Source organism: Camelus dromedarius, chromosome 4 (genome assembly GCF_036321535.1).
Source record: "Camelus dromedarius isolate mCamDro1 chromosome 4, mCamDro1.pat, whole genome shotgun sequence".
In the NCBI taxonomy this organism is placed as follows: domain Eukaryota; kingdom Metazoa; phylum Chordata; class Mammalia; order Artiodactyla; family Camelidae; genus Camelus; species Camelus dromedarius.
The window spans coordinates 75171770-75188935 of NC_087439.1; the positions used below are offsets into that span (position 1 = coordinate 75171770).

The window sequence follows — 17166 nt, forward strand, 5'->3', positions numbered from 1 at the left end:
ATAGTACTTATATATAGTATTGTATATATAAATGATCTACTGGTTGGTCCAGGTTAACTTCTATGCTTACAGAATTTATTTTTCTTTAATGCAGAAAAAAATTAGCTCTTTAAAATTTTTCTAAGCTGTTTATCTATGTGTAAGAACTAACTTTTCTATATGCAAGAGATTTAATATGAGAGAGGAAAGAGTGGATAGTGGCACTTATGAATGGCAATTATTAAACCATAGAATGCAAAGTGTGATTTGGTTGAGTGAAAACCTGCTGTAAGCATGTCTTTTTTGAAGCATGTAAAACCTCTGTAATATAAAAAGTCATTTTAAAAGATTAACATCTATTATTTTGAATTGTCACAAAGACACCAGATAATTCCTTTGACCATCCTTACTGGTAGGTCAGCATTACATAGCTTTCTCTAACCTTGCTTCTGCCCCCTAAGCTCTGTCTTTTTTTTTTTTTTTTCTTTCATAGTTCAATTTCTGGCTAGATTCTCTCTTTAAACCTGACATAGAATGTAGTTTTTAAGGGAAAATGCTCATGATGTAACAATAAGTGAGGGAGGCGGGTGGGAAGCAGATCCATGCAGCATAATCCCAGCCAATACAGCGTAGAGGAAAAAGTTTGCAAGGAGATTTGCCAAAGTGTGAACAGGGTTGTTTCTGAGAGGTAAGATTATGAGTGATTTGTTTTTATTGCCTATTTCTACTTCTCTTTACTTTCCAATGTTGGTCCAGCGGCCATTACTAAGTAATGAAAAAAATAAGTAACAAAAGAATATGGTAAAAGTGGAATGGGAGATAGCAGAGTTTAATGTGATTCCTCCTTTGAAAAGATCCCAAAGTTAAAGAGGCTGATGTTGCTAAGAAATATTGCCAACTGAACTTCAGGGAAAAAAGGCGAAACAACCTTCTTGTTCTCTCCAAAATGCTGAAGAATGCTAGGAATGATTGCCTCTTGATGGAGTGTGCAGATTCATTTTATGGAGCGCATGTGAACATCTGGGAAGAAGTCGGTATCACGCTCTGCTATAATTTGGAACATTGTGTGTAAAAACTTACAGAACATACCAATTGCCATGAATAGTTGTCTTTCTCCATGAAGTATGAATTAGAGATTCATAGTGTTCTGGCTGTCCCGTGGTGTTTTTCTTTACATCTCACTCTTAGTTAATAGAAATGGGCTTGACATTGAAGCTAGGAATTGAGAATGCTTTTGCTTTTCTCCTCTAATGTAGCGTTTCCACCTTAATTCTTCACACGCAAAATTGGGGTAGTGTGTAGCATGATTGTAAAACTGGGAATATTCAGTAATGCATTTTTTAAGGATGGAGAAAAGTTGTATGAGTTAAAGTACAAGACAGTGAGTAGGATTTACAGAAAGACTTGGCTTTAGAATAAGTTAGAGTGGGGCCTCCCCACTGTACAGCCCTATCCTTTCAAAATCCATTCAGTGTAAAAACTTCAGGTAGTATTCATATCGGTGCTTAGAAGTGTAGTCCATGTCTTTTAGACATCAAGTTTTTTTTTTTAACCTCATGTCTGGCTAGAGCAGACCTAAGGGGACGTCCCAGCATAATGAGGTTTTGCTTGAATCTCTGGAGCTGATGGTGTGGAACTTGAAAAAAGCTGGGAGTGGGGGATGGTTAAACAGCTTCTATATTTTCAACCTCTGATCTTGAAAACTTATGGTATTTAAAAACTTTTGCTTTCATCTTCAGAAAGAAAATTTATCTTTAGCTAATCAGAAGTCCAAGCAAAGTGAAATTCTCTGAAAATTGACATAAGTTCATGTGCAAACCTGGATTTGGGTGCTGTCTAACCTATTTCTGAATCTAAAGATGGCTTTCATTTATCTGAATAAACATTCAGAGGAGGCAGGTGGCCCAGACTTATATTATTTCAGGGCCTACTGGAATGAATTTGAAGGACAAAGACAGGTTTAATTTTGGGTGAATGACCTACCTCGACATTGGAGAGGAGGATCAGCTTCATCTGCACTGACTTGTCGTAAGACTGTCAGAATTCCTCAAATGAGCTCATGCTCACAGAAGATGAATGGGTCATCTGTGCAGTGTGTTTTAAAATGTTGGAGGTTTCAAAAGTTGTCTTGGCATGCTAGGATATCTATTTAATTCTATGCAGTTTTTTCACAGACTACAGCATTCATTCATTCAGACCTGCTTTTTGTCCTGCCTTCGTTCCTTCTATTCATCTGTCCATCTAGGCCCCCAGCCATCATGAGATATTTAGTTGGGTGCCAGCTTTGTGCCAGGCACTATTCAAGAACTCACTAAATCCTGGATCCATGAATGAGCTTACAAACAGTCACTTCATTGCTGTGTGCTGAACTGCTTTGTGATCATTAACCATAATCACAGGACATTGCTGTTTGTATAAACTACGTAGTGCTTTCACATAGCTAATCTGTCTCAGCCCTGGGAAGCGGGCAGGACGAGGAAACTGCTCACGAGAGATGCATGTGGCTTGTGTAAGTGAGAGCCTCGTCTCTGGCCCTCAGATTAGTGTGCTTCCCCAGATGCAGGGCCTGTCCAAAGCAGAACCTTTGTGGGTGGCTTTTTATTGGGCGATGGGAAAGGGTTGGCCTCAGCTTCTTATTTGTACTGTCTGAGCCCCTGCTCTAACCTTCTGCATTCCTAAGCCCCTTCCCACCAACATCAGAAGAGCCTTTTGCCCCTTAGAGATCTGGTGCTTTTCTTTCTCTCCCGGCATATTTTATGTTTCAGGTCCAGTTACTTCTCTAATCCTGTTAGCTTCTGCCGTATTACAGTGATATTGTCTGTCTTTGATTTTCAAGATGGTCTTTCTGAGCTTTAACAGGGGAGGGCCTGGCCCTTTCAGGCTGCATTAGTCCCTGTGAAAGAGAAGACAGCTGCCGTAACATAAACGAGTGAGCACATGACTGGAAATGTGGGTAAATTTCCTCAAAACCATGAGAATTGGAGTGTGTTTACTCTTTCCCAATTTGTAGCCTCTGAATAAAAGAGCTTATCCATAAGAATCACAATATTAAGAATGTAATAAAGGCACAAAGGTGGTGGTTAAAATCACATTTTAGAATAAATTGCAGCTGGCTTGGCTTTTTAAAGATTACTTTTTTAATGAAATAGAAACGATTAAAGGAAAAAGGGCATGTCCATTCCATCCATCTTTATGGTTCAAAATGTTCAGCTTCTAAAACCTGAGAAAAGCACAGATTTTCTAAATAGGAGCAAGCTATTAACAACTGTCCAAGTGACTCTTAGAGCTATTTAAGGTGATGGATGGTGTTTCAAAGATCTCAGTTTTTGAAACAAAACCACTTCTTGCAGGGAGTGGCCAGTAGAACCCTTCTTCAGAGAGGGCTTGAAATAGAATCTTATACCAATGCCTAGAGTTTATGTAGCTAAGTTGAGATTGTTTTTAAGAAGTAATTTTTGAATAAGGAATATACATATATATGCATAACTGAATCCCTTTGCTGTACACGTGAAACTAGCAAAACATTGTAAATCAACTACACTTCAATAAATAAGAAATAAAAAATAATTTTGGATAGAAAAGAGTTGAAAGGAGCATAATGTTTAAAAGGCACAAAAAGTGCAGGTAAATATCTCCCCAACTTCATGCCCCAGTCACCAGTTTCCCTTTCCTGAAGGCAACCACTTTTGCCAGTTTCATGTGATCTTTCTAGAAATATTTTATTCTGTACAAACCCAGAAATATATTCTTCCTTTAAACAGATGGTAGAATGATTGCTTTAAAAATGCAATGTCAGAATGACACAATTACAGAAACCTTTTCCTTAGGAACAAGTGTAAATTCCTTCCACCTTCCACTCCCCCCAAGTACAAAGTACCATCTTTGGATAACAGTCACCCTCCCATCTGATGTGGACTTGGAGTTGGCATGCTGTTGCCCTGGGGGACATCTTCATTGGTATTTATGGAAGTTAGTAAGGTAAAATTAAAAAAATAAAAGGGCTTCTATGTCAGCATTTAAATAGAGGCTACTAAATCTTTTAGTAACTCTATAAACAAAAGTGTCCAAAGATTATCGAAGGGGTCAAAATATACTTCCTTGATTAATGATTGGCTTCAGCTGTTCAGAAGGGACCTGGGCAAGAAAAGATGCCACTCGGGCAACGCACTCTTCCTTCCCAGGTGAGCACCGACCCAGCAGACTGCAGGTGCTCGCAGGCTACTGTGCGAGTCCTCACCCTTCTCCTGGTTCGCTGCCCTCTGAGGCAACGTGGTTTTTATAAGTTGATTTTTTTGGTGAAAATACTCTTGCTTTTTATAATCCAAAGGAATATTTATATATGTTCCCCCTCTATAATTTGAGGCCAGTAGGATTTTGTTGCCACATCAGGTTGTGTGGAAACTGTTCTCAGGTAGAATGCCCCTTGGTCTGTATCCTCCGTCTTTCTTGCCTGGGGGCAGGGCTGGCCTCGTGGACAGTGGACTCTTCCCTTACCTGTTGCTCTGTCATCACACCTGCATTTGCTTTCACCTGTTCTTGTATCTGTGTCTCAGGAATAGCTTTCTGTTTTCCTCTTGCAGTTAGAGGTTAAAAGCAAAGCTAACACAGATGCATGAAGACCAACTTCCCTTTTCCACCCCTTTGAGTATTTTTCCCAGAATTCTTACCTCTTCTCGTAACTAAAAGGCTCTAGGACATCAATCAAAATGCTGCTCTCTCTCCTCTCTCTCCCTCAGAGGAGGTGGCGCTTAGTTGCACCATTTTTCAAAATCTTGAGTAACCTCCTGAAACACTAAATAGTATGTGAAGATGAAAACTCCCACTCAGCATGAAATAGTCCTATATTTTAGCGGGAGGGCAGAAGTCTTCACTAGTGTCCTGCTGAAGGAACTGGCTAGTTTCGGTCCAGGTACAAACAACTAGTTCTGTCTGGTACTGGGTTTTTCTCCCTGGTGACCAGCCTGTGCACTGGTGAGCTAAGTCCCCTTAGCTTCACACTGAATCTTTTTTTCCTTTTATGATATTTTCTTTTCTTTCTTTTTTTTTTTATTGAAGTATAGGCGATTTACAATGTTGTCGATATACAATGGTATATATCATAGTGATTCATTTATACATATATATATATATATTCCTTTTCATATTCTTTTTCATTATAGGTTATTACAAGATATTGAATATAGTTCCCTGTGCTATATAGTAGGACCTTGTTGTTTATCTATTTTATATATAGTAGCTTGTATCTGCAAATCTTCAACTCCCAATTTATCCCTCCCCACCCTCTTCCCTCCTGGTAACCATAAGTTTGTTTTCTATGTCTGTGATTCTGTCTGGTTTTTTTTTTTTTTTTTTTTTTACATCGAATCTTAAAGCATCGTGGAGCTGTCAGCTCTGCGGTTTTTGGTGATCGTGTCCATGAACTCTGCTTTGCACAATTCAGAATAAGTTTATCTTATAGCTTCAGGGATTCTAATTTATCATTCAGGTTGGAGATTTTCGTTTTAGCAAGGAACAAAATGATACTCAAAACAGTTCAGCTAGCAAGCTGGTCTGGCTATTAACATTTTACAGATAAAAATAATCAGTCTCTTTTTTGAGGTCTCATTGTGTCTTACCTAGCTGACTAACAAAAGCTTAGAAAAAGAAGCGACAGGATCCTAACTTGAGAGGGAGTTTGGGGAAGATGTTTTCTGTAAATGCACTTCTCTTTATTGAAGAATGAGCTGCTCACTCACTGGCCATTGATCTGATCTGTGAGGTACAGCTGCGGGCAGATCCACAGACGGCTGGTTCCCGGCACTTAGAATGTGATAGTAATGAGCTCATGCCTGCAGAATTCAGTCCTCCTGCCTAGCTTGGCTTGTTGCTTAGCTTTGTTCTTGTGGAATACATGCTGTTGGTCTTGGAGGAAAGCAAGTGGGACAGTGGGGTTGGCTCATACCCAGACAGCTATTACAACATTGCAATAATAACTAAAACCCATGTCAGTGCTCAGGAAAAGTCACTGATGCGGCGTTCCCAGGGAAATCATAGTAAAGCTGGTATTCCTGCAGCAGTGGTCCTGCTGGTCCTCAAGCCAGCATGCTCATTCCTGCTTCCCTGTGTGCCACCCCTCACTCCTGACTCTCTCTAACCCCATTTTTCTCAGCTGCAGGTTTAAGTCCTGATCTCTTTGTTCCGTGAGGCCTTCCTGATTCTGCTGTGCCCTCACGAACCTTCCCCACGGTCTCCACACTTTTACCTGGCGCTCTGCGTTTTCTGGGCTTGTCTCCTGTATTTTGTCATCATAACAGCCACCTTATAAAACACCTGCCAGACCAGAAACCTTTCTTTGATGCCCTTGCACTGTCTGGCATAGTTCTGGGCATGTATTCGACCTGGACATGGTAAAAATCTTTAGCTGGATGATGCCGACCACGTTGTGAATCTCTGCATCATGAGTAACAAACGTAATGGACTCAATATTTTACCCCATGATAGACCTTTTTTTGTGATTTAGTATTTTTTCATTGACAGGATATATAATATCTTTGTATATAATATTCCTAAATACTCCAAAAGAAGATTTTTCTTTATTCATTATAGCTTTCTCTTAAAATAAGTAAACCAGATACTCTGTAGGAAGCATTTTATGCAGTCAGGAAAGTTAGTGGAAGATGAACTTCCTCAACGCCCAGTGGGCCCCACTTTAATAATCCAGGTGACTCAGTTGAGAGAGGACCTCCACTCCTGTAGACTGGGGCTCTCCTCTGGGGCCTGCCCGTCAACATCATTGCCTATATTAAATGACAGCTCAGGAAAAAGACACCTCACGGTGCAACTTCAGTGACTCAGATGCTGTGTATATGGAGAAATTTCGGTGACTCTGGGTTTTATCTTTGTCACATACTGGCTTCATGGTAATCGTAGTTACTTTCCAAAAACAATAATTGGCATTTGTATTGCTTTTTATCAAGCTCAAATTATATAGTGTGTATATACATATATATATATGTATACGTATATATGTATGCACACACACACACCCCTGTAGTTACATACAATATATATACATGCACACATACACACCTGTGGAAATATAGATACAAATTTACTGGTGTTTCCTAAACTGGATCCCTGTGTAGTGGCGGCATTTAAGTACATGGAAAATTAAAATCGTACAGATTCCCAGACCCTCTCAGTGCAATCCACTACAGCATTCTTTCCTGCTTTGTTAGACTGCTCTTGTTGTATTTCCATCAATGGCTGCAGTCTGTCTATACTGTAGAGGTTAAGAGTGAAGGCTTTGGAATCTGATAGACAGGGTTTGAGTCCTGACTTGGTCATTTCCTGTTTGACCTTTGCCAAACCCCAGCACTTCACCTACACTATGGAGACAGGAACTTCTGCCTCCCAGGGTTGCTGTGACAGGAGCGGAGACGTGGCACTGTGTCTGGTACAGCAGGAGCACCCAGTAAAGGGCAGCTAGTCTTTTTTTTTCAATCTGTGCACTATCTATTCATATTTTGGCGTGTTGTTTTTGTGCACTATTTTTCTAGTATATTTGGGTTGTTCTTAGAAATTTCAGAGAAGCATATAAAATCAAACAGGCATTGGTATAATCTGCTGCCTCTGATGGGAAAAGGGGGTCCCTTAGACTCATGAGTAGGATTTTCTGAGAGGTGATGCCTAGGTGACTTGTTTCAGTGTATAAATTACTGTTTTTCTCCAATCCTTTTGCAGCGGAGATAAAGATTTGTTTCAAGTACTACCACGGCATTAGTGGAGCCCTGCGAGCCACGACCCCCTGCATCACGGTGAAGAACCCCGCGGTGATGGTGAGCGCCCCTCATGCAGGCTTCCTCCAGCCTCAGTCCCTGAGGCCTTGGTTTCTATTTTTGCCAGTGCGGCTCTGGCCCGGTTACTGGGAACAATGAGAAAGGAAACACATAACAGCGGGGGCGCCGTTTTGGGAAAGGAAATAACTTACAGAATGGTTTCCCTAAGCATATAATACAAATAAGTGGAAAAATATGACTTGATTTATAACAATTCTGTATATAGGCAGTTCTTCCGGGAACCCACTCATGAAGCAAATTAGTGAGTGCCCATTGCAGAAGGTTTTTTTGAACTTTGGGTGGCCAGTTAGTAGGAAATGGTGGCTTTGCATCTTACATGGGTTTAATTTACATGAACTCAGTAGTGAAAGAGAGAAAAGTAACAGTTTAGTCAATTTAACAAGCTGTCACCCCAAGGAGAGTACGAGATATGGATTATGAATGTGCTGTTCGCTCAGGAAGTCTTGGTGCTCGGTCCCTCTCGATGCTGAGTTGAGCTCTAGTGACTAAAGACGCCACATGTGTTTTTGGTGCAACATGGCCACTCAGTGGAAGCCAACCTCTTCACCAGGTCCTCGACTGAAGAGAGATCTAATTTAGCTTTGGAAGAAACTGGTTGTGTTGGATTTTTGAAGGAAAGTATGTCCATTTCCAACGTAGGACTTTCTTAAGGATTGCTTTTCACAATTTTGTAATTTTTCCCTTTACTGACTAACTTTAGAATCTAGCAGCTTCACAAGATGCACTCCATTGTACATGGGTGGTTGGACTCAGACGGTTGTGGGAGACTCTTAGAGTCTAAGAGTGTGTAAGTCATTGAGATTTTTATAAGTCATTAATAAAAATCAGGTTGTGAAAGTATAGAAGAAAAATATTGACTCCCACAATATACACTCTTCATAACGTATGTGTGTACACGTTTATAGATAGATGTGTTTTTGGAAATAGGCAAGTGGACAGATTCACTCCCTGAAATTCAGAAAGTAATCTCTGCAGATGGCATCTTGAAGTTGTCTGACTCACCAATGCTATATCAAGCAGTCTTTCCCTTTCATTTATTTACTTAAACAAATATTCACTGGGTGCCTGCTTGTGGCAGGCATTATACCCACCACTGGGAATAAAATGATAAGCAAAAACATAGTCCTCGCTCTCACTCATCTGGTTGGGGAAAGAGACGTCAATTAAATTAAATAGTATTATTTGAGTGATCATTTGTATGAGGGGCAGTGAAGTGGGGCTATGAGAGCACATGCTAGCAGAATTCATCCTGATCAGGAAGGCCTTAGAAGAAGGAGTGGACAATGTTTGTAGGACAATCCGAAGGATGAGTACGAGTTACTTAGGTGAAGAGTGGAAGGGAAGAACATTTCGGGCAGAGGGAACAATATGTGCAAAATTGTCAATATCTAAGTACTCTGCTCATGTTTAAATTATATTTGAGTTCCCACTGTAGTGAACAAAGTATAGAATGTTAACAAAAACCATCATTGACTATGTAAGACTTTGAAGGTCCACAAAGAGAATAATAACGGTTGACTTCAAAATCTGCCATGTCACATAGCAAGCACTGAAACATACTAAAATTAATATTCTAAAAAGAAAAATTACAAAGCTGGAAAAGTGGAGCTGTTTATAATAAAACTTTAGAAAAATTAATGTGTGTGAAACTAGATAGTAGCTTCCAAACATGATTTTCTAGATTCAGATTTTCTTAGACTTGAGCAATTTCTGTGATCAGATATCGTTGATGACAGCAGGAGCTTACAGCCTGGTGAGCATTGATCTCATTCCATTGATTTTTACATTGAGATTATTCTCTCAAAGCCTGTGGATAGCTGGAGATAATTAAAATTTGCTTCAGATAGGCTTTAGAGCGTCTTAAAAGCTTCACAGATACATCACTGGCAATCATAGTAGAATATTTTGGTTCAAAGGCTGACTAATGGAATGGGTGGTCAATAGATTTGCAACCACGCTTGAGATATTGGGTCTGGATCCACTATCGAGAGGCTGTGCCAATGGACTTTTCATTGTGGGGTGAGCACTGTGTTTATGTGACAGCATGATGGTCACCTAGGTATGTGACATGTGTTTAGTTATTGTGACTGATTGACAACATTGATATTCAAAAAGCCTTCTTAGTATGATTTTTCCATGACCAGATGCAAAGAATAGAAACCATATTTTAATGCTTGATGACACTGGGTTGGCTCTCCACAAGTCCATGTGGTTTATTATAATGTGCTGTGTCCCTCTGACTCATCATTCCCGGGTTAAATAGAGCAGAGACAGCACCAAACTGGCCAGAGAGCATCACTGTACTGTCTCGTCCTGCTTTCACCAAACACACCGTTGGGCTGGAAAGTGGTAGATAGTGAGGTAGTGCAGATGACACCTGAGACAGACACTCCTTGTAAAATGTAATTCACGATCTGACAGAAAGCTAATGTGAAACAATTCTTGCGTACAGTTGATGTGTAGTAAATGTGCTTATGTTGCTATTACAGTAATAGTAAGAATTCACAGATAAACGGTGTCCTTTATGACAACTGTGGTGAAACGCTCACGTGAACTAATACTGAGAATTCAATTTTACCCTTCCTGACAATAAAGCCAGGAAAGACTAAACCTTACCGCCAGAGAGAGGGACTTCAGTGGTAATAAACACATCTGCACTCAGTGTTTAGAGAGGTTTTTACATAAACTCCCTGCATGGATTCAATCCAGGAAAACTAAACTCAGCAGCAACCCGTGTGGAAACAATACATGGCAGTGAGTGATGGGCGTCTTTATCTGTCCCTGAAGCGAAGGATTTCCTGTTCCAAGTGACACATATCACTGTGTACTCTGATGAATGACAATGACGTCAAAGTGCAAATGATAGAGAAGATGCAGCTTTTTTCAATTCTTGATTGATTGCGAAAAGATATGTGAGAAAGGAGACCATACGATTTGAGTGGCACCTCACTTCCTTATAGGGTTTCTCAGTTATTTCCTCCAGTTCTATTTTTTGCATCTGGATGGAAGGAAATATAAGATGCCTGGATGGTACCCTAGTATATTGTAAATGACATGTGAAACAATCGGGAGGCAGTTAAAGTGTCACACAAAGTAGTTTTCACTAAGGTATGGGAAGTAGAGAAGGAAGTAAAATTTATATTTCAAAGTTTGAATGGAATTTATTTTGAAGTTCCTCAACCTTGCTTCGATTCATGAATGTTTTATCTCTTGGTGGTGTATGATTTTTAAAAGAGGTGGGGAGTGCCACAAAGTGAAATGAAAGGGTTTAATCTAAATTTTAGAATTAAAATGTGATTTCTGTTTCTTAACTATTCAAGAAATATCCTGCCTTCCATTCTGTCTCTTACAGTACTGTGGACTTCTTTTTTAGAGAACCACAAACCCCTTTTTTTCTTGTGTACCATAAATTGAGCACTAATTGTACATGAATTGAGAGAAAGACTTACTCTGCTATGTGCTCTATAAATGACTGGTTTCAAGTGAGATATAATGCATCTACTTTTACGAAATCTTTCGAGTACAATAATAAGTACAATAGCGTTGCTAATTCTAATTATTGCTAATTCTAATAGCACGTGCTGTGTACCAGTAGCACAATAAACTAGGAGCCTGCAAGGGCGATGGGACATCCACGTGGTCACTCAGGAATGTTTAGCAAGAGAGGAGAATTCTAAATATATATGGAAGAGAGTGATATAAATCACTTGTTTAGTTTTCCTAATAAATCTGAAGAAATTTGATGTTTGGTTTTTAACTTAAGTGAGTGTTTTAATGCCATAATAGTAAATATAAGTACATTTCCTACATGTCAACTATATGCTTATCAAAGAAATAAAAGACCATAAAACTGGTTGATTTATATCCCAGGAAATTTAGAAGCTCATGTTGGTTGCATTTTGGGTAAAGATTCAATTTAGGTAAGACCCTCTCTCTCGTCTCTGAGAATCTGCATTTGTGTCTTGATTCCAATATTTGTAGCATATGAGAAGACATATATTATAAGACATGTTTGATACAAAAATCATCATATTTGCAAACATATGTGGCTTCCTAGGAAGACTGAGAGGTATATTCCTATGAAACTTCAGGTATGTGTTTTTTCTCTGCAGATGGGGGCAGAAGGCATGGAAGGCGGTGCTTCAGGAAATCAGCATTCTCGGAAACTTGTTAGCTTTACATTGTCAGGTAAGGATGTCTTTACTCATGATGTCCAGTTTGGAGGTGTGTAATTTCAAAGTTATGAATAGTTGCATCTTTCTACAGACTCTCATATATGACATATGAACTAGTTATTTATTTCTTTTGTTAATACTTTTAGAAATTCAAGTGTATTTCTTACCATGATAAAATTAGATTACTGATATAAGCTCAGAAATTATTTCTCCTAGCAAGTTTTCTGGTGATAAAAAGACCATAACAATGTATAGTTACTTAAAAAAAAACTGTGATGTAGTATCTGCTAAACCCACTGTAGAGCTTTGATTATTGAAAACAATTTGTACTTACCTCCTCTAGAGAAGGAAAAAATTTAGAGACTAGGGGAAAAAAGCCAAGGGGTAATCTTATTTCTGTGGAGGAATACACATAAACACTGGAAAGTGGATAAAGCAATTTTTGGTTGTTTATTTTCAGGTTAGTGTAATATTCTAATTGCTTGTATGTTTATCAACCAACTAAAGCACTGCTTTTCAGGTTGTGAATTGGAACTCATTTGTGGTTTGTAAGATTGCTTTAGTTGAAATTAGCAGTTAAAAAAGGAATAGAAAAAAATCAGAATTTACTGCCAAAGAGAAATATTTTTTATAGAAAACCAGTTTACACAAATTGAAAATTTTCACACACAAAAATATACACACTTAACAATGTATATAATGAGTGAATGTATTTCATACATAGGTCGCTGCAAAAAAGTTTGAAAGCCACTGATTTTAAAGAAATTGGCAGTCAAAAAGTCAAGAATACTCTAAGAAAATCAGTATTTGAAATGGACTTTTAAAACAGGCAACAGTCCTACAATACATATAAAATAAAGTCTAACAGATGTCTATAACTGCAAGACATTTAGTTTTCATTTTTCCATTGGTTTAGTGCTTCTGAAATTTAAATTAGATTCAGTTTTCTTAGCTGCAAAAAAGTGTTGTTAAAGAAAATAGATGTTCTCAAGATTGAGAGAGGACTGATCTTGAAAAGACGTGTCCATGATACACAATTATCACATATGATGGAGGTGTGTGCATTAGTTCATTCCTGGCCCGCAGCTTTCCGGGTATCCTTGTCTGTTCTGGCATGTTCCTTCTTCTCCCCAGGATGAGATTGCTTACTATGAAAACCATTTTTGCTTTGGTTCTCTGGCAAGTCTCAGAGGTTGTAAAATGGTGGCCTATAGTTCAAATTTGGCCAATAAATATATTTTGGTTGGAACCCTCAGGGTTTTAAGTGTATCTGGGTTTTTAGGAAAGCACTTAATACCACCGCCTGTGACAGCACTCCTCAGCCGACCCCCTTGTCTGTCTGTCTCCTGAAAACAGTACAGCGGGCTCCCTGTGCTTTAGACCTTTGTAGTCCTGAGAGGGTGAGGTACAGAAGCCCTTCGTTTATAGGTAGGGAGCAATTAGCCAACCTCTGTGGTTCAGAAAACTTTGTTTTGACCATACCATGGTTTTCTTCTGTTTAGAAGCATTCCCCTAAGCTTTCAAGTGATCCTCACCATTCCAAATATGACACACACAGACTGATTTTGACTCCAGAGAGGATGTTAATTAAATCACTGTGGGACAATGACCTTGTAGAAGGTGAAAATACCAGTATATTTTCCTAAAAAGCAGGAAATAAGCTTTGGGGTAAAGCCAAGTGCTTTTTCTTTATATACAACTTTTTCCAACGTCTACCTCAATACATGGAGGCTGGCCACTGAAAATGGGTTTTATTTCTTACCAGATAATCAGCTATTTGTAGAATGTACAGAAATGGCTAAAAATTATAGAAGATGAAAGCAGTTTTATAATGGTAATTCTAAAAAACTAATTCTTAATCTGGTTGTAGCATATTGACAGTGGATGATAATAAAGACAGAGAGCGTGTAAGCACTGAAGAATGTCTGCAAATGTTCTGCTCGTGATTATCTTTGGATAAGTAGGGATACAAATAACGAACTCTACAGCTAAGACAAAAATTGTTTTGATGAATGTCTTAAACCTCGTCTCCAAGTAGGACTTTAAAGTAGGATATTTAATGTGTCACACCTTTGTGACTTTGAGTCCTCCTCTGGTCTGTTAGATGATATAGATATTTATGAGCAATAAAATCTATAAAAGATAAAAGAGAGAGGGAAGAGGAGATGGATAAAGTGAACTAAATAATCAGATTACAAATAGTTGGTAGTTTATTGTATTTATTAATGAAGATTTGTTTGTATGGTGTCCCTTGTAGAAAAGGGTTAACAGTGACATCTTTCATTGCTGTGGCTTAATCTTCTGGTGAATGCTTTTTGATCAAAGGAATGTTTTGCATGAATAATTTAACTCTGTCGGGCTTCATGGCACCCATTTCTGGGCTTGTTACTCCTCATTTACTGCAAAGAAATCCCTTGTTGAGGAGTAGATTTAACACCTAAAAAATAGCGCTCTTTTGTCTTTGAGTCCGAGGCGAGCACAATCAAGAAAGGTAAGCCAATAAATACGTAAATTGCATTTTTCTCTCAAAGCTTTTTATGCCAAATAAAGCCAAGTGAAAACATGTAGTATTATTAAATTGACAGGAAAATGCAAATTCTGTATTAATAATGACTACATGCTTTATGAAGTGCCAGGAATAGGGACTCCGAGGCTAATGAGATTACAGCAGCTTCTCTGAAGTGCCCGTCTAGTTCTTTCCTCTTCTTCCTCTTCTCCCATTGGCTTGCAGATCAAAGATCTTACTGGATTTCACACTGTGTTCTTAACATAAGGCCCTCTTGGTTGAATTTTTCAATCTTTTCTGACATATGAGACTGCCTCCCTCTGCTGCTGGTTATGAGTCATTAGACAGTCCTGGTCTGTTTTTATCACACGTATCTAGGCCACGAGTTTTTGTTGGCCATTGAAGAGCCACCTCCTGGGAGTGCTCGCTAGAGAATATGGTTCTAAGGACAACCCCAGGCAGATTCACTCCTTCTAAGAAAGACTTTCTGTTTCAGGAATGGGCTTGAGCAGGATGACCCTAGTGACCTCTTAAAATGTAGGGTTACTCTAAAGGCTCTCTCTTCCAGCTGGTCTGGGTAATCCAAAGGTCTTTGAAGGTTCAGAGGCTATCCACAGAATTTCTTTCTGAACCAGTGATCAGAACCTCCCTACACTATTCATAACTGCAGAAAGTTACCTAGAAACAGTCTATTCTTCCAGAAGCTTTCAAGATCACTTAGCTCTCAGGCCAACCTTTTTCAAATTGATATTCTCAGAAAGGCATTGGAGACCCAGTGGAGCCCGCTTTATGTCCTGACATTTTTTTTTTTTATCCTTTTGCTTAACTGTTTTTAAAAGTGTTGGTCCCTTTGCTAACCAGACCTTAGCCAGACCATAATCAGAGTATTTGAATCTTTTCTCTTCTTTCCTTCTCCTGCAGAGTATGAAATAATGACTAGTGAATCTAAGATGAATTATGGGACCTTCATCAAATATTTAAGTTACTTAACAGGCTGTTGAGAAAAATAACCTCACAATTATTTAATATAGCAGATAGCATTCAAATTTTAGAAATTTTTGGTCTCCTGTGTTTCCCTAACATTCATTTCACTTGTAGAATATGATATTTTAAATATGGCTGAATGTGTGCTCTGAAGTTTCATCCTCAATTAAAGTCATTTCATATGTGTAGGTAGAAGTTTCACTTTTCTCTCATGAAGGAACATCCTGATTTTCTTTTTTTAAAAAAATACACTGTTTACTCAGTGTATTTCTCTCAAGACATTGTGTGCAATGCTGGTTGCCAAGCCACAGAGAAAAAGGTGATGAGGATGCACATGTTAGAATCAAAAGAGTTCCCAGGAAAAGTCATTTTAGGTGTGTAAGATGGTGGTAAAAGTTTGGCTTCATTTCTGCATCCTCTTAGGAGACCTCCCTGCCGGAATTAGTCATAACCCACTTGGCCTCACTTATGTAAGCAATCGTAGTGTGGATTACTTTTTGTTATTGTTTTACTGAATCGTTTCTGTTCAGAGCTTCCCATGTGATTATTTCAGTGCAAATTGTCATTGAACTGCTTGTTCTAATCAGAGTATATGAATCTTTTCTCTTCGTTCCCTTTACTCTCCCTCTCTCTTTCCTTCCTTCCCTCCTTCTCTCTTTCTTTCTTTCTTTAAAGATCTTAGGGCAGTTGGGCTAAAGAAAGGGATGTTCTTCAATCCTGACCCTTATCTCAAGATGTCCATTCAGCCAGGGAAGAAGAGCAGTTTCCCCACCTGTGCCCACCACGGGCAGGAGAGAAGGTCCACCATCATCAGTAATACCACTAATCCAATTTGGCACCGAGAGGTAAGACGGTCGTCGGTGGCCTCCTGCCTGACAGGTAGGGAGCCAGCCAACTCCGTATCTTCCCTCTGGACTCCGTATCACTGAGCTGTTGGTGGGTATGGACAAGGTAGTTGAGGTGTCTAGGGGTTCTGTGAGAAAGGTACAATGAGAATGAGACACTTCTTCTAGCCAGGGCTGGGTCTCAGGGAAAACAAGTGAGGCACTTCCTGCAGGTGCACGATTTATGGGGTCCAAAATTGATACTTAAATGCAATATTTTTTTAAATCAAAATCAGGGCAAAAATTCATGAGGAACGAAATTGTGTAAGGACAGGATCAGTGGCAGCCCTATTGTAGCCTGCGGCAGAAGGAAAAATCCATAATACTGATCTTGTTTTTATTTAAAATTATGATACTTTGTTCTAGCATATATTCAGTACAGATTAATGTATGTTCTGGCATATATTCTCTCCCTCCGGGCTTTGGCAAATGTTTGTTGGATTTCTGGATTTTGGTTACTGGAGCGAGCTGTTGGAGGATCGCCATCCTGAGGGGAGGCAGATTGTGTTGGTGGCATTCAGACTTGCTCGCAGCTACAATATGCTGCCTGTCATCAGAGCGCACCACATCAGTGGAATCAAGTGAAGGCATTTCCCACCAGAACTGTTTAAAGTCCAAGAATGAACAGAGACATCGTTTCTCATCCAGGGAGCAAAGCATGCGTTCTCCTGCCATTTCTCAGGGAACCAAGACACGTTTCACACACTAGCAGTAGTGAGTGTGTCTGGGCAAACCTGTAGGGACTTAGGAGTTGCAAGTTGATTACGTCATCCCCTAAATGTTTAATGGCAAAAATATAT

At 39.2% G+C, this 17166-nt stretch overlaps 1 protein-coding gene across 5 annotated transcripts in view; it reads left to right on the forward strand.

Moving 5' to 3' along the window:
- HECW2 (HECT, C2 and WW domain containing E3 ubiquitin protein ligase 2) overlaps positions 1-17166 on the forward strand; it is a 333893-nt gene that overhangs the window by 197544 nt on the left and 119183 nt on the right. For all 5 annotated transcript variants that reach the window (XM_031452092.2, XM_064485134.1, XM_064485135.1 and 2 more), the window contains 3 exons: positions 7702-7796; positions 11930-12005; positions 16158-16327. In XM_031452092.2, coding sequence (XP_031307952.1) covers positions 7702-7796; positions 11930-12005; positions 16158-16327 — 341 coding nt within the window. The remainder of the gene's footprint in view (positions 1-7701; positions 7797-11929; positions 12006-16157; positions 16328-17166) is intronic.